The sequence below is a fragment of the Sciurus carolinensis genome, chromosome 9 (genome assembly GCF_902686445.1).
Source record: "Sciurus carolinensis chromosome 9, mSciCar1.2, whole genome shotgun sequence".
NCBI lineage: Eukaryota > Metazoa > Chordata > Mammalia > Rodentia > Sciuridae > Sciurus > Sciurus carolinensis.
In genome coordinates this window covers 71416322-71438674 of record NC_062221.1, presented here as the reverse complement: position 1 = coordinate 71438674, position 22353 = coordinate 71416322, and the positions used below count along the sequence as shown (strand labels likewise).

Below are 22353 nucleotides of genomic sequence, written 5' to 3'. Positions count from 1 at the left end.
TCTCTACTTCATGTACAAACAGAAACAACATGTATCCTATTTGTTTACAATAAAAATAAATTTAAAAAAGTCAAATTACCATTTTCTACACGCACAGATCTTGTAATTTTGTATGAAAATCATAAGTTGATTCAGGGAATACAACATCTTTACAATTTGAGTCTTCCAAATCATGAGAATGGTTTGTCTTCACTTATTTAGAAATCTTTAATTTTCAATAACATTTTATTGTATTTAGTATTAAGGTATTGAACATCTTTTGTTACACTTATTCCTAGATATTTTTATGCTCTTATAACTGAATCATTTTCTACATTCCTTTTTCTATTTCTTTGTTGCTGATATTTAAATACAATTTTGTGTGTGCCAATTTTATACCCCAGGACCTTGTTAAACACATGTTCTCTTTTCACTTCTTATTTGCCTCTTCTCTCCAACTATGTTGATATCTATCATGTAAGAGCTTCAATCTCCTTTCTACATATAACTATAAAACTTCATTCTGATATCACAATCACTGAGGCCATAGATATTCTTTACTTTTATCACAGATATTTAATTCTAATATTTAGATGCTTCCACTTTTATTGTCTTTTGTGTCATTGAAGAGTAATACTGCCATCTGGGAGGTGCTATCTCTTTGATCTTTCCTTCTTTATTCTTCTATTTTACTGCAACTTAGCAAAAACAATAAGGTCTAAGAGGCACCCTGATATGATATAAAGGGTTTTAGACTATGCTTTGGGAGCCTGAGGCTCTAATCCATCTTCCTTTTCTTGAGAGCTCCTCTGAAATACTCTTCAGGCTAGAATAAGAGACTAGTTTAAAACCAGGGTGTCCCAAATTCCTAGCTTGAGAATCAGTAGAGGTGTTTATTAAAAACATTAGTTAGATCCCTACTGAGATCTACTGAATTAGAATTTTCAAGGCAAAGCAAATATGAAATGTTACCCTAACTGATCTCATCATGGAGGTTTTAGTTTGCATAGGACAAAGTTAAGATTCCATTCATTTCTAATATTTGATTCTATGAATACTATCATTCTATTGCCATAATCAAAAGAATTTCACCTAAACAGAGGAGTGTCAGAAAACCAATGTTCACACTCTGAAGTTTGGTATTGGGGTACCGCTGAGCACAAATGAATTGGTTTGCATACAGGTGCCATTCCATCTACTCTGCAGGATCAAATGTTGTAGTAGAGGTTCAAGACTAGTGCAAGAGAAGCCATGGACAGAACATAAGGCATCTGCTATTTTTACTTGTCACTTGACTAATAACTTCTGACTGCTTATTTATTTTGCAAAGTAGGGCTATTCTTCCTAAAAGAATAACCAAGATTAATCATTAATGCTACAGTCAGAAATGAAGTTGGTCTATTCATGGGTAAAGGTTGGTGGGAGAGAGAGGAAATGGAGTATAAAAGAAGCTATAAAACGTGGTCAAAGTCTGAGTTAAAGTTTAGGGAAGAAAATAACTTTTTGGTTGATAAAGTATTCAAATAGATATTTTAAGAATTTTTCAAGGGATAGAGTCATAAGTTTTCTCTCTCATATTCTCAAATAAAATAATTCACTCTGATGTTGCTTGATCTTCACAATTTATTCCTCATGGATTTACCTTGTGGTTTGCATTTTCTGATTCTTTTTATAGCTCTTGGCCATTCTCTCCCCTTTTCATTTGACTGTGAATTAGAGCAGTACCATGTTCTTTTGTTCTATTCATGCCTCTTTGATTTAACAAAAATAATATGTAGAAAATGCACCTATTGTCATCATGCTGGTTCTGTTTCTCTTCTGATAAGGACAAATATGATATTCTGGAATCATTAGAGAGTGTATCCACTGAAAATTCAGGAAAGTAATGCTTGCAATAACACCTGGAAAGTTACCAGTTCACAATTTTTACCCAAATTTAATTTTTTTAAATAAAAGGATAGATTCAACTTGAAGTGAGAAAATAAAATTGCAAGGGATGACATTAGCAATGGAGAGGAATGATTCCCAGATGTGCATCACCAACCCTTTTCTCTGATCTTCTTTAGCCCTATCTTTTAAATTTATGTTTGTAGGATTTTTTTTAGCTGGATTTTATGATGTTGAAACCAAAATCAACATCTTTCTTGACTGCAAAGTTAGTTTTGTGATGACTTTTCTTCTTCAAAGCCCTTCAATTTTCCTACATTCTTATATTTCCATTTACATAACTTCCATACCTGAATAGTGACTAAAGGATTACTGATACTAATCTCTACCTTTCCTATCTGTCTGTTATGGTGTAGTAAAAATTCCAGTTCTGCCACTTACTGGCCATGTGATTTTGGATAAGTTCCAATGTTATTTCTGGAACATTAGTTTCAGTAAAATAGAAATAGTAGTGAGAATAAATCAATAAATATATGTATATACATATATGACATATATATAGTAATATATATATTACCCTTGCACATGATGGGATCTAGTAAAAGGCAGTTGTAATCCTGAAATCAGTTTTTTGATCTGTGCTCAAGATGTTGTATTCTTAACTATACTCTAATTATTTGCAAAGAGAGTTCTTAACAGACACCCATATTAATGCTCTAGCATTGTTTTATCTCCTTGTGACCTGTGACATGCCATTTTCACTTCCCTGTGCTTTACTTTGTGTACAATCATTCTTTTGAACTGGTGCACGGATCCCTTTCTTTTCCCATAGCTTCCAGCTTTGCCCTGAGTCAGGCAGCTACTGAAACTGACACCTACAGGGTTAAACCTAGTTGCTGTAGCCTCCCCTCCTCCCCGCAGTCCCCCTTTTCACTGTAGGCTGGCAGCTGTCCTAACTGCCTACTGAAGCCAAATGCTGGAGGAGAGAGAGAGAAAAGAGCCAGCTATGAATCCTTTCCAGAAAAATGAGTCCAAGGAAACTCTTTTTTCACCTGTCTCCACTGAAGAGGTACCACCCAGGCCTCCCAGCCCTCCAAAGAAGTCATCTCCGGTGAGTTCCCAAATTCAGTTCTGCCTCTGACAGTAGTAGCCTTGTTCTTTTGGCTTTCCTCCTTGGCTTCTAGAACTTCATGCTGCACTGTATTAGGGTATAAAACTATTCTCTCTCTCTCTTTCTCTCTCTCTCTCTCAGAGTTAGAATTACCTGAAAACCAAATCAATATAGAAATTTCTTTTGCTTATGAGAAGAAGCAGGAGGAAGAGGTAGTCAGAGTTTTTTTAGTTGGAATCCCAAGTTTTGCTGTGGATTTCATTGCATATTCTGAGTTTCTCTGGGGGGAAAAAGCAATTTGAATGTCCAGGGAAACTTGGCAAGCATTCCTGTCTGGGGAACTGTGTGTGATTGTTCTTTCTTTACCAATATGAAAACTTAGCCCTTAGTTACCCCTGTGTGCAGAGCCTTCTGAAAACCAAAAGAAGTTTTAGAATAGGTCCAATTTCTGTTACTAAGTTCCCTCAGTTTACAGTGGGAGATAGGATAGAGAAACAAAGAATACATTATGTACTTGTTAAAACACTTCCCAATTTATTATCTCATTCAAGACTTATACTGAGAGATTATAGAAAGATTTTAGTGATAATAGTTAATATTTGATGAGTTCTTACCATAGACCAAGAGATAGTATTATTCTCATTTCTTTGGATTGACAAGTGGATACTAAGGCAGGAGTAATGAGATGGCCAAGTTCAGTATGTTAATACAGTCAGTAACCATGTTATGTAGCTAGTGAAAACAGGTTAACTGAACTCCAGGTTACATAGTTCTCAATCTGTGGGCTGGAAAGATAAGAAACCCAGTTCAACACATCTTTCAAGCAAGTTATTATCATACAGTAACAAATTTTTATATTTAGAAGGTGTGTGTGTGGTGTAATCTCTATAGATTAAAGAATAAGTATATTGATTTACTATATCTATTTCTTTATCTACTAATCTCTTCTGGTTCCAAAGAATTTAAAGACTTACAAAGATGTATATACTTCTTATGAGAGATAAAAGGTGATATAAATCTCTTGATAAGTTTGGCTCTCCCAGCCAGGCAATGTGGAGCATGCCATAATCCCAACATTTTGGGAGGCTAAGGCAGAAGGATCGCAAGTTCAAAGCCTGCCTCAGCAAACACGGGGTGCTAAACAATTCAGTGAGACCCTGTCTTTAAATAAAATACAAAATAGGGCTGGGGATGTGACTCAGTGGTCTAGTGTGCCTGAGTTCAATCCCTGGTTACCCCCCCTACCAAAAAAAAAAAAAGATTTGACTCTCCCAAGGACAGATGAATCTCCATCCTCCAACCTCACATTAGTTGAGCTATTTTAATGGGTAAGGATTTGAAATAAAACATGATGGTCTTGATATTCTGGTTAATATAGTGCATGAAATAACATTGTCCTTTGAATTTCCAGTAGCATTATCATGGAAATGCTATAGAATCACTTTAGTAAGAAAAGCAGACATTTAATTCCACAGAATTTCAGAACTCTTCACCCAAAGTCAAGGTGACCAATCAGTTTACCTTTAGCAATCTCTGCCCTCCATATTGAGCTCTTTGCCTGACTCTAGTCACCTCTGAAGGGGAAGCCATCATACTGCCAGGATTTCTTCCAGACGGTGAATAAGGTAGGTGGGGACTAGAGGAGTGAGTCCCTACTGTGAAGTTAAGCAGGATACTGGCATCTAAATCTAACTGCCTGGATATCAGTTATTTTATAGGCCATCTCCTCATTTCTATTCTAGCCATAAGTATGATCATTCTCTTGCCCAGAGCTCCCAAATTTCCATTTAGTAGTGTGGGGAGGTGAGCAGGTCCTGATCAAGAAATATCTGAGTAGTTTCATATTCAATGAAGAATAAAGTAATATTCAGATTAGCTTCTTTTACTCCTAGGTCAGCAATGTAAGCTCTTTTAGTATGACAAGAGCTCTTTCATGAAAAACAGACATTGATCCATATTACCTACAATTGTGATTTAAAATAAATAAAACTTTCAGTTGTGGAAAAATTAAGCAGTTTAACCAGAGAAAAACAGCTCATGCCTGAACTATTGTTTCTCTGTTGCACAGAAAATCTGTGGCTCCAGCTATCCACTGAGCATTGCATTCATTGTGGTGAATGAATTCTGCGAGCGCTTTTCCTATTATGGCATGAAAGGTAATTTTGTGTCCCAGAGTCTTCTCCACTCACCCTCGCCGTTTTAGCAGCCTGATCTTGAATGTACTTGTTTCCCTTATCCATTACTTCTGCCTTGATGCAAATTGGTCCTTTCCTTTGACCACGACCTTCAATAAGTGCCACTTGGAAGTTCATTTAATAACTCATGCTGGCCAAGATCAGAAAGGCCTGATGGAAACCAGAACACAGCCTAGGAGGACACTAGTGGAAAATCCCTCATCATGTGAATTCCGTTCTCCTCAGCTCTGTGAACTATACTGTTGCTGGGAAGGAGAAGGAATGGATATTGCAAGCACCATGTTATCTTGATCTTTGGCCTAAATGATGCTGTGGGTGCCCTTAGGCTGCAGGGAAGAGTATTGCGTTAGTTTGGTTGTCACAGCCCATTCACTCTCTCATGAGCCCAGCGTCTACTCCTTGGCAGTCATTCCTTGGTTACTTCAGTGATAGAAGTGCTGAAAACCAAAATTACTTTCAAAGACCAGAGATCAAATATATTTCTCCCTAGTTGGGTGCATTGGTGCACGCCTGTAATTCCCCAGCAGCTTGGGAGGCTGAGGCAGGAGGATCTTGAGTTCAAGACCAGTTCAGCAAAGGTGAGGCACTAAGCAACTCAGTTGAGACCCTGTCGATAAATAAAATACAAAAATAGGACTGAGGATATGACTCAGTGGTTGAGTGCCCCTGAGTTTAATCCCTGGTACCAAAAAAAAAAAAAAAAAAATACACACATACACATATATCTCTCTCATTTTTAATGCATCTATCCTTTTTGTCTCTTATTTTTGGTTTTGTCTTGTTTTCTTCTTAGCTGTGCTGACTCTGTATTTCCTGTATTTCCTGCATTGGAATGAAGACACCTCCACATCTGTGTACCATGCCTTCAGCAGCCTCTGTTATTTCACTCCCATCCTGGGAGCCGCCATTGCTGACTCGTGGTTGGGAAAATTCAAGTAAGAAAGATGGGAGGTCACTTTTCCCAGAAGTTTCAAAGATACATTGTGCAGAAGCATCTTTCCTCTGTTCATGCTTATGTCATAATAACAAATAAGAATCTCTTTAAGACAATACAGAAAAGCTATTTCATTCCATTATCAGGTTTTCCAATGTTTTCACTTCCTTTTCAGAGTTTTTTTCTTTCTGAAATCTAATCTTAATATTCCATTCTATTCTACTAAACTAAATCTAATTTGATCTCATTGAGGATTGAGATTGCTACCTATCAGCAATTTATAATTTTAGAGATCTTGATGTGGTGATTTGATACTTTCTTCATCTCTCCTCTAGATTGAGTCATTGTGACTCCTTTGGTATCTTCTTATGAGTTCCTCTTTTAAACTCTTTTACCACATGTTTCTCTTCTTAACCTCTCTCTGTAGACTCCTTAAGAATCTACTAACTGTTTTCATGAGTTAGAATAATTGTCCATTCAGTATCTTTTAAGTCCATGAAACTAGCAACAAGAGACATACATGGTATAATGTTATAGTTGTCCTTTATAACATTGTCCTCTTAGGCTAGAGATGGATCTTGGATATCCATTGCCCATTTATTTTATGTGGATTCATTATTCATAGATTTATCTAAATTAGCATTTCTCAAAGTACATGCTGTTGAAAACCTGGTTGTATAGCATATAATAAGTTAGATGGGAAAATTAAGTTTGACCATATTGGATCATAAAGGTCAAATAAGGAGATTCCATGAAGTAGAAAACAGTGCACTGGAAACATGGAAAAGAGACATCACTTCATGGAATCCCCTCTTCCACATCCTTTGATGGCTAACCCTTTCAGGTTCACCTTGAATACCATCTATACTCTGGAGTGTTCTCTGGCTCCCCACTTTTCACTACTAGCTAGAAGTAATCTAGTCTCCTTGAACTCCTTTTTTTTTAACCCTCATTGACATTTGTCAAACTCTATTTTATTATAATTGTTTGTATACACATCTTAGTCTTCTTCCAAAAACTTGAAGGACAAAGTCATTTATTATATATATATATATATATATATATATATATATATATATATATATATTAAACAGAAGTATATATATATTCTTTTTTCTTTTTATCTACATCACCTAGAACAGTACCTGGTACATAGCTAGCCCACAACAAATACTTGAATTAATACACTTTGCACTTATTTACTTTCAGATCCTCAAACAGGCACCAGAGTAAGTATAGATGTAGAAAAGCATGAAGACATCTTTTATTTTGTTGTGGATATTGTGGTTGTTTTTTTTTTTTTAAATAACAAAACTCTTTTGGTACTGACTTGATATCTCTTTCACAAAAAGTGAGTTAGAGGAAACAGGAATAATGTTTGTGTGTGTGTGTGTGAGAGAGAGAGAGAAAGAGAGAGACAGACACACCACATATACAAATAGAATAATAGCATCCATCCAAAGAAATAAGCCCTTAATACTATCTTCCCACCATATTTAATGTCTGATTTTTTTTTCAAGTTGAAAAGTCAGGAAAAGAAAGTTTCTCCTTCACCTTTTAAAATTTGAATCTGAAGTCTTGTTTTCTTTACCAGCGAGAGGAACATGAGACAAATTTATACTTTTTAAACTGTAAGTTCTTCCCTACCTCCCCTTCCCCCTTCTTTCTCTGTCTGTCTGTCTGTCTGTCTGTCTGTCTTTCTCCCCCTTCCCCCTCCTCCTCCTCCACTCCAGTTTACTTTTTTTCAGGTTTTATCTTGGGGATAAAAAACCTTTTATAACATTAGAAATATTGTTCAAGGGACAATTTTCTGAATATGGTAAACAACTGCTAAAAACCCTTCTTCTGTTTACTATTCTGAAATTCGAACTGGTGAAGAGGAATTGGGCACCAGAATCCTTGACTCTTGTATAAGGAAGTCCCTGTGTGAGAAGAAATGAGGCTTCCTTTAGGGCTACAAAGAAGAAAACTAGCCGATGGCTATACGGTGGAAAACAAAAATTATTAAACATATCGTCTCATTGTGATTTCTATAAACTTTTACTGAGAGGGTATTTACATGTTAGAGGATGCTATTTTAGTGTCAAGTTGCTTTTAAAAGAGAAAAGTATTCGTAGTCATAGTGCCTACTTTTTATATCCTATGACCCATGCCTATCAGACTGGGTTCTTGACCTTGTACATCTCTAGAACCACTCTCTTCAGTGTGTTTATTATGCTCCTGGATGTCCTTTCCACGTTTTCCTTTTGTCTGACCTTGGCTTCATGCAGGGTCTCTTCCTTGGCCACCACTGCGCATACTCCTTCTCACTCTGCACCTACACCTCAGTTTCTAAGTCTAACCATTAAAAATGGTTTTGACTTTTGATATCCTTATGGTGAAGTAAAATTTGTAACTTCTTCCTCTTTTCTTTTTCCACACCAGCTTGTTTGTGATAAAACTGAAGGAATGCTGTGCTATGAGTAAGAAAGCAGAAGTTCCAGACCTACCCCCAATACTGATGAAAATAGCACTTAAGGAAGATCATTTGACCTCTTTGAATTTTAGTGTTCTGATTTGTACAGTTGGGGTATTGATCAATTCTGCCTAAAATAGTTCTGCATCCTGTGGATGATCCTATTCCAAATGCAGATTTTTAAAGACTTTCTTGACCTCTTTCTCCTTATGATAAAGTTTAATGCCATTAGTTTCCTTTCTTATAGTTTCATATTTTTAAGTCTTTCATCGAAAAGTTGCCTATTTTCCTCCTAGACCACTTACACTTTTCTCATTCATTCAATTCAACAATTGGATAAAGATTTGAACTTCCTCTCAGACTCCATCACTCCAGCTCATACTCTCTTGGTTTGTTTGCTTCTCTCTGATGATCGCTAGCATAGATCATCTTTTTTGGGTTCTTAATAGGTAGACTTTATTTGGTTTCTTTTTATTCAATTTCTCTCTACACATTTTTTTTTTTTTTATTCCAACAGATAACTTTTCTCGAGAAGATCACAGAAGGCCTTTGGGAAAGCCTGTCCTCTCCCCTGATATGAATGGGTCCTGGATTAACCATCCAAATTCTTATTTTCCCACCTGCCATTAAATACCCTTTAGAGTCCCTTCCCTAGAAAACCAATCTAGGAAGATTAGGTATTTAGAATAAGGAACCACATCCTAAAATCTCTGGCATCTTTAATCTCTTTCTAATACTTTCATTCCATTCTTTACATTTCATATTAACATAAAACATTTTTTAAATCATCATAGATATATAGTATATAATTCCTAATGTTTACTATAGTGTTAACATTCTACTTACCTATCAAGAGAATGCTGGTATGGTGGTAACCATAAGAAGTCTAGGTGATAAGTGGCATATTTCAATGTGTGTATCTCTGTATATGCTCTTACTAGAACTCCTTGCTCTTCTACTTTCTATTTGCCATTTGAATTCTTTGGAAAAACAACACAAAGTTTCTATGAAACACTGTGATTTTATCACTGGATGGTCTACCTCCCTGGTCCTTTCTTACCTTTGGCAATTGTCCACGAGGAAACTGGTGGCGATAACAATTAATCCAAGTGTCCAAACTACCTAGACTGAACTTGGAAGCCCTTTACCTGTCTACATATACAGTGTTGGTTTAGAGAAAGTCCTTTATTTTAGCCACTCCTGTTAACTTGGTGTTCATCTTTGATACCTCTTACTTTTTAGAGCAAAAGACATTCCTTGGGGAAAACATCTTAGATCAAGGTATCCTGTTCTATTGGTTTTCCTAATTTGACACGTCATCGTTCTCACTACAGTTCCTGTACTTGTTACATCTGTACAAATGTGGGGGTGTTTGTGTATGTGTGGAGGTGGGTGGAATGGGTGTAGGAGGATAAATATGAGATGGGAACTTGAAGGGAACCTCTGTACTCTAAGTAAACACTACAGGGTGAAGAATTGTAGTCCCCTTTCCTAGTCTGCTTACTTCATTGGCCATCATTTCTATTCGTTCTTCTTAGTTAATTCTTTACTCCTACACTCCTTTCTCCTCCTCCTCTGCTTATTGAGAACAGCGTGACTCCTGTGTCTGTATTACTCAAGCCTCTGAGTAATGCAGGATTGACTGGTTCATTTAACTTTCTCCGCAGGACAATCATCTATCTCTCCCTGGTGTATGTGCTTGGCCATGTGCTCAAGTCCTTGGGTGCGATACCAGTCCTGGGGGGAAAAGTGGTACACACGTGAGTAGCATCATCTGAGCTACTTTTCTTCTGTTAGACAGGCATATGTCTCAGGAATTCATTACAGATGATTTTCTATTTTCTTACCAGAGGCTTCCCTTTATTTCCCACTCCACAGTTTTATTACCAAATTAGTGAAGAAAAGTTTTATCAGCAATTGAACTCTTTGCTCTGTCGTCTGATCTAATTTACTTTTATTAATTAAGCATTTGAGAATGTAGAATACCTAGTTACTATCCTCTTCATAAAATCCCTTCATATGCTTGAAAATAATTAAAACTTTCTCCCTTATCTACTCATTCATCCATGCATCTATATTTCACTTGGGATAAAAAAATGGTATTTCCTTAAAATATATAGTAGAACTCATATTTAAAGTTAGAGATATTTTTATTATGTATTGTTCCCATTGCTCTGTCCCTTTTTACTTAAGGTATTGATGTTTATGGCGTCAGAGGCATTTGGTAGATTCTGATGCTTTTGTCTCAGTCAGTAGAGAGGATTGTATTTAAGAATCAGGTCATATTTATTCTTGCTCTAATATGCCTATACATGTTTTTATCTTGTAAGTTAGGGATTTTGTTTAAAATTTAATAAATTTTATTTATTATAAAATTTAATATATCAGATACCTCCCTTATTGGTGTTTCATAAAAAAAAAATTGATGCTGCTCTTATTTCTTATGCTGAATTTTAACTTTTATTTTGTGATGAGTAAGGGTATGTGGTATTAGGATCCATAGATCTTTCTATTGAAGTGTCTCTTTGACTAAAACAAGACTGAGAACCAATGTGTTAACTTCAGTATCTGCTTCCATCTGATGTATGCAAAGGGTAAACGGAACTACCCAGAACAAAAATCTTCCCATGCAGTGCATAGTTTCTAGCACTGGCTCAAGCATCAAAAAGATGGTAAGTACCCTTGAGTATTTCTTAGAGTAAAGGCAAATGGAAAGTTCTCACAGGGTAGAAATGTGAAGGGGGTCTTTGTCCCTGTATGCATTTCTCCCTGCCTTTAGCTCTCTAGTCCATCTCTGCAGTTTTATTAAGTAACAAAATGATTAGCATCCTAAACTTTCCGTTTCAGAATCCTATCATTGGTTGGTCTGAGTCTAATAGCTTTGGGAACAGGAGGTATCAAACCCTGTGTGGCAGCTTTTGGTGGAGACCAGTTTGAAGAAAAACATGTAAGAATCCTGTTTTTGTTTTTTTCTTTCTCTATTTTCAAGACTATAGATCCACTATTAAAAGGGGGTACCTGGAAGGTAGCCATTTGCCAAGATTAAAGTAATTCACTGATTAGATCCTATCTGAGAAATTATGTCCAATGCTGGATACTGGTCACTAATAGAAAAATGGAAACACATTCAAAGAAAAGTAACTGAGGGGAAGATGGAGTAAAATACATATGAAAAAAAGTTGAAGAAAATGAGGATATTTACCTTGGATAACAATAAAGGGGAATATTATATAGTAGTTGTTTGTAGACATTGAAAGGATGTTAGTGTATAAACCTGAGACCAGTGGGTGAAAGCTAAAAGAAGTGAGCTGTTTCCTTGATGAAAGGAGAGATTTCAAGCAGTAGGAGTTGGGGGTAAATGAGTTGACCTCTCTCGCGGTATTTAAGAAACAATGTAAAACCTTTGAGAATGGGAGGTATTGAGTGGTATAGAGATGATGTAATCATGTCTAATTTTTGAGATTTTTGTGCAAAGGAAAAAAATGACTAAAGGGGATGAAATAGAATGACTTTCCATAGAGGAATTTGCCTGGCTAATTGTTCCCTCTTTTCTTAAATGCTTCCCATTGTCAATGGGGGAAAAACAGCAATATGACCAAGGTAAAATGAACCCGTATGAGGAAGCAGTGAGGTAAAGGGAAGGGTCTATTCTTAACCAACGTTTCCGTCTTTCTATCTTTTACTCTTAGTTTTCATTTTTGTCTTCATGTATCTGTTCCTTTTTTTGTAGCTATTTATCACGTTTCCCTTTCTCTCTCTTCCCTCCTCCCCTATCTCCCTCTCTCTCCCACTCTCCTTCCTCCCCCAGCCTCTCTCTGACATAGTGCCTTCTGTCTCTTTCTGTCTGTTTTCTGTGTCTCCTGTCTTCTTGTGTTTCTCTTACTATTCAGACCATTTGGATAATTTTATACTTTTTATCTGTTCAAGGGTTCATAGATCATCGCTACTTGCTGACTTGGGGAAAAATTAACAACTTTGGCAAATGGGATTCTATCTGCAAATACAAATTAGATAAGTGGAAAAGGTTTAAATGGAAACCAGAAAAGAAAGCAAAACACATCATAAATTAAACATGAGGAAAGACTGATTGTGCTTCTGTGTCAGGAAAAGATGTGAGGTGCCACAAAGAAGCACAGCAATGTATAATGAATCATTCATAAGTAACTTTCCTTGAAAGTTGTTTTATTAAGTAGCTGGTCCACAAATGTATATCATTTAATAGGACAAATCCAGTTCCAAACTTTTGCAAGCCACTTCTAAGTTCACTATTGTCTTTTTGTATTCTCTTGCAAATCTCCCTCAAGCACTAGTTGAACCATCCTGCTTCATCAACGGTTTACAGCCCTGTCCTGTGTGTTGGTTCGTTCTATTCCTATCACACATTCCACAAAACCTATTGTTTAACTCAATTAGTTATTCATTTAACTAATACAGTTGATAAACATTTATTAAGTTTTCAATATATGTCAAATGCTGTACTGGGAACTAGGGAGTGCAGGAATGAGTAAGATACCATTGCTGCTCTAGAGGAATGCAAAGCCAGCAGAAACAGACTTTCAATGCAAAGAAATGAATATTAGAGTAGATATGTACAGGCATTGAGGGCAGAATGATTTTTGCTCTAGTAAAGGGGTATAAGAAAGTTAAAGACTGCTCATACTGGAGTTTAAAAGATGAGTAAATGTGTTTCTGGGGTTACTAAATATCTACTGTGATGTTCAGATACCATGGAGGCAGTATCTGAACCTGTCTCTTTGTATGTACTTCCACCTAAGTCTGAACATGTGGTGGGGATGAAGCTAGAGGCGCTTTACACTGATGATTTATCCTATTTGTTTTAGGCAGAGGAACGGACTAGATACTTCTCAGTCTTCTATCTCTCCATCAATGCAGGGAGCTTGATTTCTACGTTTATCACACCCATGCTTAGAGGTTAGGATCCTCTCTTGAAAGGATGCGGAGGTTGGGGGGTTGTATAAGGCTTTACTCTGGCCAGCCAAAAAGCCATTTGAAGCTTCCTGAAGTCCATCTTCTCTTTTTATAATGGCTTGGAAATCTGTGAGAATTTCTTTTTTGTTGGATCCAATAAAAGGGTGATGGGAGGAAAGGGCATGGTGAAGTCTACATCAAGAATGAAATAGAATAAAATATAAAAGAGTCAAGATCCAGTTACTTTTTAATTTTTCCCCCTATTGTCTTCAGGAGATGTGCAATGTTTTGGGGACGACTGCTATGCCTTGGCTTTTGGAGTTCCAGGATTGCTCATGGTCATAGCACTTGGTAAGTACAGCAGGCAAAGGAAATTAATAATCACTGATGTCTTCAATAGGAAGAGCATCATGTAAGCACTTTACACAACCTACTTCATTCACTCTTCACACTAATATTCTAGGTAAGTGTTATTGGAGGAGTTTCCCTTGACTTTGAGATAAATTATGAATGAAGTCAGAATCCTTTAAAAAAAGAGGTGTTCACTGTTACACACTGATAGGAAGTTTTTAAGGACCCTTAAAAAAGACCAATCCCTGGATCGCATGTAGGACCAATAAGAGGCCTGATAATCTATAATTTTTAAAGTATCTCAAGTGGTTTTAATGTGCAGTTAAGGCTGAGATATACATGTAAGGAAGGAAAGAGATAATTCATCCTCTCACAAACTATATCAGTTGATACTCATTTATCTGGTAAATAGAAGGCATTTTCAGTTCTCTAGGCCTTTTAAAGCAGTATCTAGGTTTAACTGTTTTTGCCCTATTCTGCAATGCTCCCAAGGAGTTTGCCCTTGAAACAAAGAGAATAAGAGAAGTTGGATAAGCAGTGGAAAAGTAATGCAACTTACTCAAGTGGTGTCGTTTTTAACATAGAGAACCCAGTCCTGGAGTATATGTGGGCTGTTTAGTTTAGGCAGCCTACAGGGAAACTTGGGCAAGATTGTTTCTAATCATTGACCTGGAAACCTGTTCTCACTCTGAGACTCAGGGTGACACCTCCTTGGAAGATAGCCAGTCCCAACACATGAAGAGCTCAAGAGAGGACAAGGAACCCAGAGACTCAATGTTCAGTCTAATTATTTTATACTGGGTGAAAGCAGGGCTGGTAATGATTCTCAGAGTTCTCAATTCCAAGAAAATGTATTCCAGGAGAGTTATGACCATACACTCTCTGCTTCCTTTTGCCTTCAATGCCAAATATTTTCTCAAGTATTTTCTTGATTTTCCACTATAACTCCTTCTCTGTGTGATTGCACAATGATGACATTTACATATCAAAGTAATTGTGAAGCTCAAAAGAAATACTGCAAGTGAAATGTTTTATAAATTGAAATGTTAAATAAGAACTGTCATTATGAGTTGGTTGCTTTAGTTTTCTAAGTGCTATTAATAACTGTTATGTGACAGACTCTGTGTTAGGTATTGGGACCACCTTGATGAATTAGTCAGCTATACAGTTCATTCCCTGCAGGAACTTATATTGTCTAGTAGGGAGTGGAAGACAAACAAGGAAACAAATTTATAATGTGGTATGGTCAGTGTCATACCAAAGGAGTAAAGAGAGTTCATAGAGGGGATATTTGATTAAGACTGAGGGTTATAAAAGGTTTGCCTAAAGAAATTACTTCTAAAGGCCTCAGGGATGAGCAGCAATTAATTAAAGAAGGGAATGTAAGTGATTCAGAAAGAGAACATGGTACTTGTAAGACCAGGAGGTGGAAGATAGTATGATACATTCAAAGATCTCAAAGGAATTCAGATTACCTGCAGCATTAATGAGAAAGATAAAAAGGAGAAATTGGCAGAAACCAGACAATGAAGGTTACTTTAAGCAAATGGGAATCTATAAAAAAGTTTTTAACAGAAGAAGGATTGTTTGATTTTTATTTTGCAAAGGTATTTCTGTAATGTGGAGAAAGGCTGGGTTTAGGGTGAGGCAAAGATAGTGTTTATCTTGATTACTGCACTTTTGGCACTCCCTTAAATTTTGTGCTCAAGGCAAGTGCCTTACACAACTTACCAAGGAGGCTCTGGTAGAATGAACAAGACTTGGAATTATTAAAGCTATTAAATAAGGGAGAAGATAAATCAATATTGAAGGCAGAGTTCTGGCTCAAACAGCTGGGTAGAGTGAGGTTGTTAAATGAGATAGGGAGAACAGGCTTAGGGCAATGTTGATGAATTGGGTTTTAGACATGTTGCATTTTAGATGTTCTTGGAACATTTAATTATAACCAACAAATAGATATTTGGAAATAACTGCTTTAGGGCTCAGAGAAATTGTATGGGCTATAGATACAGACCTGGAGTAGTGAGCATATAGATAGCAATTAAATCTTGAGTGTAAATAGGAGATAAATACATTAAGATAAAAGGAAGTCCTTGGACCAAACTCAAGGCATATGAGCATTTAAAGGACAGGCAAAGAGGAAATTTTTACAAATGAAATTTAGAAGGGATGGCCAAAGTGGTAATAGTGTCATATTGAATACCAGGAGGATTTCGAGAAGGGACTCATTCAGACTGACAGGTGTTACTGGGTGAGCAGCTAGGAGTGAAAATGTCCATAGAGCAACAAGGATGTCATTGATATGGTGCTATCAGACTGATCAGAGTAGATTTGGAAGTGAATAAGAGGTTTAAAAAGTGAAAGCAGTAAGTATTTGTGCTGGAAGGTGATATAAATTCAAGAGATGAGATATTGAACCCAAATATTATTAGGAAGAATCCAGTATAGAAAGAAGTTGAAGATGGAAAAAGAAAGAAAGAAAGAAAGAAAGAAAGAAAGAAAGAAAAAAAGAAAGAAAGAAAGAAAGAAAGAAAGGGAATATAGTTGGTATGAAAGCGCACATGGAAGAATGAGCTTTAGACAGAGGAGGAACATTGCCTTCACCTAAATGGAGGAAGGAAAGGATGTGTGTGGATACAGGAATTAATGGATGTGGTGGCAGAAAAGAGAGGGAGTTTCCATTGAAGACTTCCATTTTCTTAGTGCAGTAAGAAGCAACATCATCTACTAGAGGGAGGAGATAGTACAGAAATACATTTCTACTCCTTCAGATAAATGACCTTAAAATTTAAGTGTGACATTATCAAGTTGATTACATGCCCTTATCACTCCATTGTCGTTGTTACCACAGTGACAGGGGTCAAGGCCCATCCTAGGATCATTCTTAGTTTCAGAAGCAGTTTATTTCCCATGGAAAATCTTTCTTTTGTATCTCTTTGTCCACTCCATTCTCAGTATTATTGTTCTTGCCTTGAACTTTATTTCAACAATAAGAAGGCTATTATAGATAATGAGCACTGTTTAAAGAAACTTTGGGGAAATTGAGAGGATATGGTGGAGTGAATCTGATTGAGGATGAAGAAATTATAAAGTAAAGGGAAAAAAGTAAGGTGATTCATGAATTCAGTTATGTAGGCATCTTTAGCAGAGACTCTATGAGAGAGGCATCTTTTAGGAGATGAGAAATTTGTTAAAGGGCAAAATACATGCAGTGGGAAGAATCAAGCTGGAGTCTTCCCACTGATTTTAATTTAAACTTAGTAAACTTGAAAAATACAGCACTTACTATTTTATAATCATAAAAGTCATACTAGCACATTGCCAATAATTTGAAAAATAAAAAGGAAATAAGAAATAAAGATGTAGGTTATGGGAAACAATGAGCTTAGAATAGAAACGGTGGGCTGGGGCTGTAGCTCAGTGGTAGAGCGCTTGCCTCCCCTGTGTTCGATCATCAGCACCACATAAGAATAAATAAATAAAGATGTTTATTTATTCCATCTACGCCTAAGCAATATTTAAAAAAAAGAATAGAAATGGTACAGAATACAATTTTGTGTAAGAATGATGAATAGTGTTTAGAGCATAATGTACCTAAAGAAGAGTAATGAAACAGAGAGAAGTGGTAGTTTGAGGAAAAAAATCTTTGCCAGTTACTCTTCTGACAGATAATGAGAATATATAAAGAATTTAAAAAACACACTATAAAACTAATAACTTAATAAATGGGCAAAAGATCTAAATAGAATTTTCTCAAAAGAAGAAATATAGTTGACCAACAAATATATGGGGAAAAAAAGTTCAAATCCTTAGCAATTAGGGAGATGCAAATTAGAAATACACTGAGATTTTATCTCACTGCAGTTAGAATGGCAGTCATCAAGAATACAAGGAATGTTAATTGCTGGTGAGGATGTGTGGGGGCAGCAGGGGGAGGTCACTCATATGCTGTTGGTGGAACTGCAAATTAGTACAGTCACTTAAGAAAGCAGTAGAGAGATTCCTCAAAATACTAAGAATGGAACCATCATATGACTCAGCTATCCTATTCTTTGGTATTTATTCAAAAGAAATAAAATCAGCTTGCTATAGTGATACATGCATACCAGTGTTTATAGCACACAATTCACAATAGCCGAGTTATGGAACCGTCTAGATGCCTATCGATAGATGACTGGATAAAGAAAATGTAGTATGCATGTACAATAGAGTTCAACTCAGCCATAAAAAAGAATTAAATCATGTCATTTGTTGGTAAATGGATAGAACTAGAGAACATGGTGCTAAGAGAAATAAGCCAGACTCAGTAAGTCAAGGGTTGAATGTTTTCCCCCATATGTGGAAGCTAAAGAGAAAAAAGGAAAAAAAAAAAGGAACCTTGCAAAAATGGAAGGAAGATCAGTAGGGCAGAGGCAGGGAATAAAGGGTAAGGGAAGAGGAGAGGGAAAGTAGAAGAACTAGGGATATGAAGTTGATCAAATTATGATATATGCATGTATGAATATATCACAGTGCTTTCAAATTTTGTATATAGCTATAATGCACTAATTAAAATTAATAAATAAGTAGAAGTAAGACCAATTATGTACAGGGAGGTGATCAGGTGGAAGGAGGAGGGAGGGAAAGAGGAAGTACTGGGAACTGAAATGGACCCAACTATGTGATATGCATTTATGAATATGTCAAAATGAACTCCACTATTATGTATAAATTTAATGCACTAATACAAACTTTAAAACAATAGTAGGCTGAGGTGTCCTTTGAGCCATGTCCTTCACCTGTATTCCCCATAGTATCTAGTATAGTGTATGATGCAAGGATTAGTGAATGAGATATTTAATGGTGGATTTTTGAATCAGAAAGGTATCTGGTGAAAAAAATTCCTGACAGTTTCTAGTTATATAATCTCGTACATGGTACTTTTTTTGTTTGGTTTGGTTTGGTTTGGTTTAGTGATACTAGGGATCAAACCCAAGGCTTTACACATGCTTGGCAAGTGCACTATCTCTGAGCTACATTCATAGTCCAAGTTGCTTAATTTCTTTAATCTTTGATTTTTTTGTGTATAAGTGAAGATAATAACATGTATATTTTGTCAGGTTAAATCAGTTGATGTATGTGAAATGCTCAATAATTTACAGATACAAATAACCTTCAATAGGGTATGTTAATAATGAATTTGAGAAGAACTTTCCTGATAGGAATTTGGGTTTATTAGGTAGACTCTGGAAAGAAAGTTTTAATTTGGCATCAGATTAAAGGAAGAGAGCAGAGGATGATCAACAAGTTGGTGGCCATTTTATAGTCAAGGGTAGAAGTTGTAAAGTCTGAACAAGAGTGGTAACAATGTAAAGAGGGACCAAAGGACAATACACTGAAGAAAAAGGATCTATGAAAGTTGGTAACATCAGATATGGAGATGAGAAAGAAGAATGAGAAGCCAAAGATGACTTCCATCTCTGTGATTACATGAAAGTCTTAACAGATATCAATTGACCATTTTATCTTTTCTCGGCTGCCATAGTTTTTATGACATCAAAGTCAGGAAGCATAATCTCTTTATGAGATTCACCTGTCACTCCTACAGTTCAGCAATCTGTCCTTAGCATTGATGCATGGTGTGTACCAAATGAGAAGCTAAGAACCTTGTTTGTGTATTGATTGCAGTTGTGTTTGCGATGGGAAGCAAAATGTACAAAAAACCACCTCCTGAAGGAAACATAGTGGCTCAAGTTATCAAATGTATCTGGGTAAGTCCATGAATTGCTTACTTACCTTTTGCAGTCAAAAGCATGAAGAGATGCTATGCTGAGTGTATGCATCTTTGACTATGACCTTTTATTTTTCTCAGTGATCTCTGTTCTACATGCATGCTTTTTGACAAGCTGAAATTAATTGATTTTCCTCCATACCTCTACTTAACGATTAAGCAAAAAAAGCATAATCATTTTTTAAATTAGGAAAAATATTCTGATGTGTAATTATATATGATACTAACAGGAAATAAAGATGAAATTATATATTAAGTATTCTGAAATTCAATGTCTAATGAGATCAAAGAGTTGGAGTAGGTCACAAAAGGTGTATGTGTGTTTGAAGGAAGAGGAAATGAATTGGAAAAAGCAGGGAATGGTTTCTCTTTTTCTCTCACCCGATGTCTATGCTCTGCCCTAGTTTGCTATTTCCAACCGCTTCAAGAACCGTTCTGGGGATATTCCAAAGCGACAGCACTGGCTGGACTGGGCCTCTGAGAAGTACCCAGTAAGTTCACACAGCAGAAGTCTGCTTGCTCCAGGGAGTCTTTCAAACCAGTTTTCTCCTGTGTATTTGACTCTTCTCTTCCTGTTTTTGGTCACTGCTGTTCCAAGTGGAACTTTTGGCAATTCTGCCCATTCTTTCTTCCTCCCTGCAGAAGCATCTCATTATGGATGTGAAGGCACTGACTAGGATACTGTTCCTTTATATTCCATTGCCCATGTTCTGGGCTCTTTTGGATCAGCAGGTAAGAATAGTCCTATTGAAAGCTACCCCTTCTTCCACTACTTTACTCTCACAGAATAGAAATTTAACTTATTAACATCTGTCTGCTTCAGGGCTCACGATGGACCCTACAAGCCACCAAGATGAATGGGAATTTGGTGAGTAGAAGAGATTTTCCAGAGAAGTTTATTATTTTTTCATCTTCCATATTGAAGAAAATTTATTTGTGCTTTTGCCTGAAAATCGACATAGTATCATTTGAGAGGTACATTTAGCCTGAGGCACTAAGTAGATGAAGATAATGAAATAAAGACCAGAGCTTTATTTTTAGAAATCAGGAACATAAGGTTGAGGAATAAGTGTACCAGGATGTAGTGACGGGATATCAAATGAAGTGATAGAGACCTGGGGTGGAGATTTTCTTCTAGGTAATCCTAGAATGTAGCAGGAACAGGTTTGAATGGTGCTACTGCACAATTGGTTCCATCTCTCAGGCATGACACAGCAAGGGACCTGTGGGAGGTGGGACATTTTGTATATGGATATGGAAAGAATGGCAAGGTTCTAAATATTCTTTTCTCTTTTTCCATCTGCTACTCTTAATTGTTCTGTTTCCTAGATTATGATATTATAGTTCTGAAGAAAACAGGCTTGGTCATATTAACCCGTCTGTTTGAAGTCAGCCTGCCAAATATAATTTTACCTCTCCCTTCCTCTAGTTGTCCATGATTAACCATGGTGGTCTCTTGTTGACCCTCTAGAGAACATATTTGGAAGCACTATGTGTCAGTGGGAGTCCTCACCCCAAGAACAATGTCTTTTCCTTTTCATCATTACCACTTACAACTGCAGTTGCTGAGATTAACAAAAACACACCAACTCTATTTTCTCCAAAGTTTAAGGAAATTGTAGTATAAGTTGAGTAGCCCTAATCCAAAAGTACATAATATAAATCCCTTCAAACTTCTGGACTTTTTGAGTGTTGACATGATGCCATGAGTGGAAAATTCTACACCATGAAACTTAGTTTCACGCATACAATTATTATACACATTGTATAAAATTATCTTAGGCCATGTGAATGAGAAGAATATAAAACATAAATGAATTTCATATTTAGACTTGGGTCTCATCCCCAAGATATCTCATTATATATATGCAAATGTTCCAAAATGCAAAACATTTGTGATCTCAAGCATTTCAGGTGTATTCAACATGTACACAGAAAAAAATATTCTCCCTTAGGCTCATCAGCCCTCAGCAAAAGTAGCCAGAAGTCTTTCCAAGTTGACTCTCAGCCCCCAAATACTTTAATAGGCAAGCTAGTGGTACTCAACCAAAGATTTGATGAATTTTCTTTTATATGCTTCTTCCCTGCTAATTACCAAGATTATTCATCTAGACTTTTCTTGCCTTCTGCTACCATCTCACTACAATTTATTATAATGTTTCAGGGATTTTTTGTGCTTCAGCCGGACCAGATGCAGGTAGGAGACTTCGCTGTAGGCATGGGGATGTGTTTGTTTCCTCATTTATAGCTCTACTTGCAATATTAGGATTAATAGCTTTAATCTGATGAGTTTCTTCTTATATACTGAGGAGGGCCAACTGTATAGATGATAGCATTCTTTTTAAACCTCAAATGTTAGGGAACTAGCTCCCTCCCAATTCCAGGGAAAGTGAGCTTGTCCCCCCAAAGTATAATCATTGGATTTTTTTTCTTGTCAAGGCAGTATAATGGAAATATTGCCAAAGAAAGTATAAGCCTTTGTTGTGTGAGCAATGAAGTCAGAATCTGTTGGTGACTCCCAGTTCCCTTTTTAGCCTCTTGTTCAAAAATACCTACTTCTTTCTTCTCTCCTTCTTTTCCCCTGACTATGTCATATTCCCTTTGGGCTATGAAACTAGAGAAAATAAGCAACAAGGGCTGTGGCTTAGTGGTAGAGCACTTTCCTAGCATGTGTGAGGCACTGGGTTTGATCCTCAGCACCACATAACAATAAATAAATAAATAAATAAATAAAATAAAGGT

At 36.5% G+C, this 22353-nt stretch overlaps 1 protein-coding gene across 1 annotated transcript in view; it reads left to right on the top strand.

Annotated features, from left to right (window-relative positions):
• The first annotated feature begins 2798 nt into the window (after positions 1–2798).
• Positions 2799–22353, top strand: part of Slc15a2 (solute carrier family 15 member 2) — a 33410-nt gene continuing 13855 nt past the window's right edge. Inside the window, exons 1-12 of the mRNA XM_047565210.1 lie at positions 2799–2977; positions 5046–5133; positions 5966–6107; positions 10229–10321; positions 11409–11508; positions 13403–13493; positions 13764–13841; positions 19509–19591; positions 20016–20102; positions 20254–20343; positions 20435–20479; positions 21776–21808. Of these exons, the coding sequence (XP_047421166.1) occupies positions 2840–2977; positions 5046–5133; positions 5966–6107; positions 10229–10321; positions 11409–11508; positions 13403–13493; positions 13764–13841; positions 19509–19591; positions 20016–20102; positions 20254–20343; positions 20435–20479; positions 21776–21808 (1068 nt within the window). The 5' untranslated portion in view covers positions 2799–2839. The remainder of the gene's footprint in view (positions 2978–5045; positions 5134–5965; positions 6108–10228; positions 10322–11408; positions 11509–13402; positions 13494–13763; positions 13842–19508; positions 19592–20015; positions 20103–20253; positions 20344–20434; positions 20480–21775; positions 21809–22353) is intronic.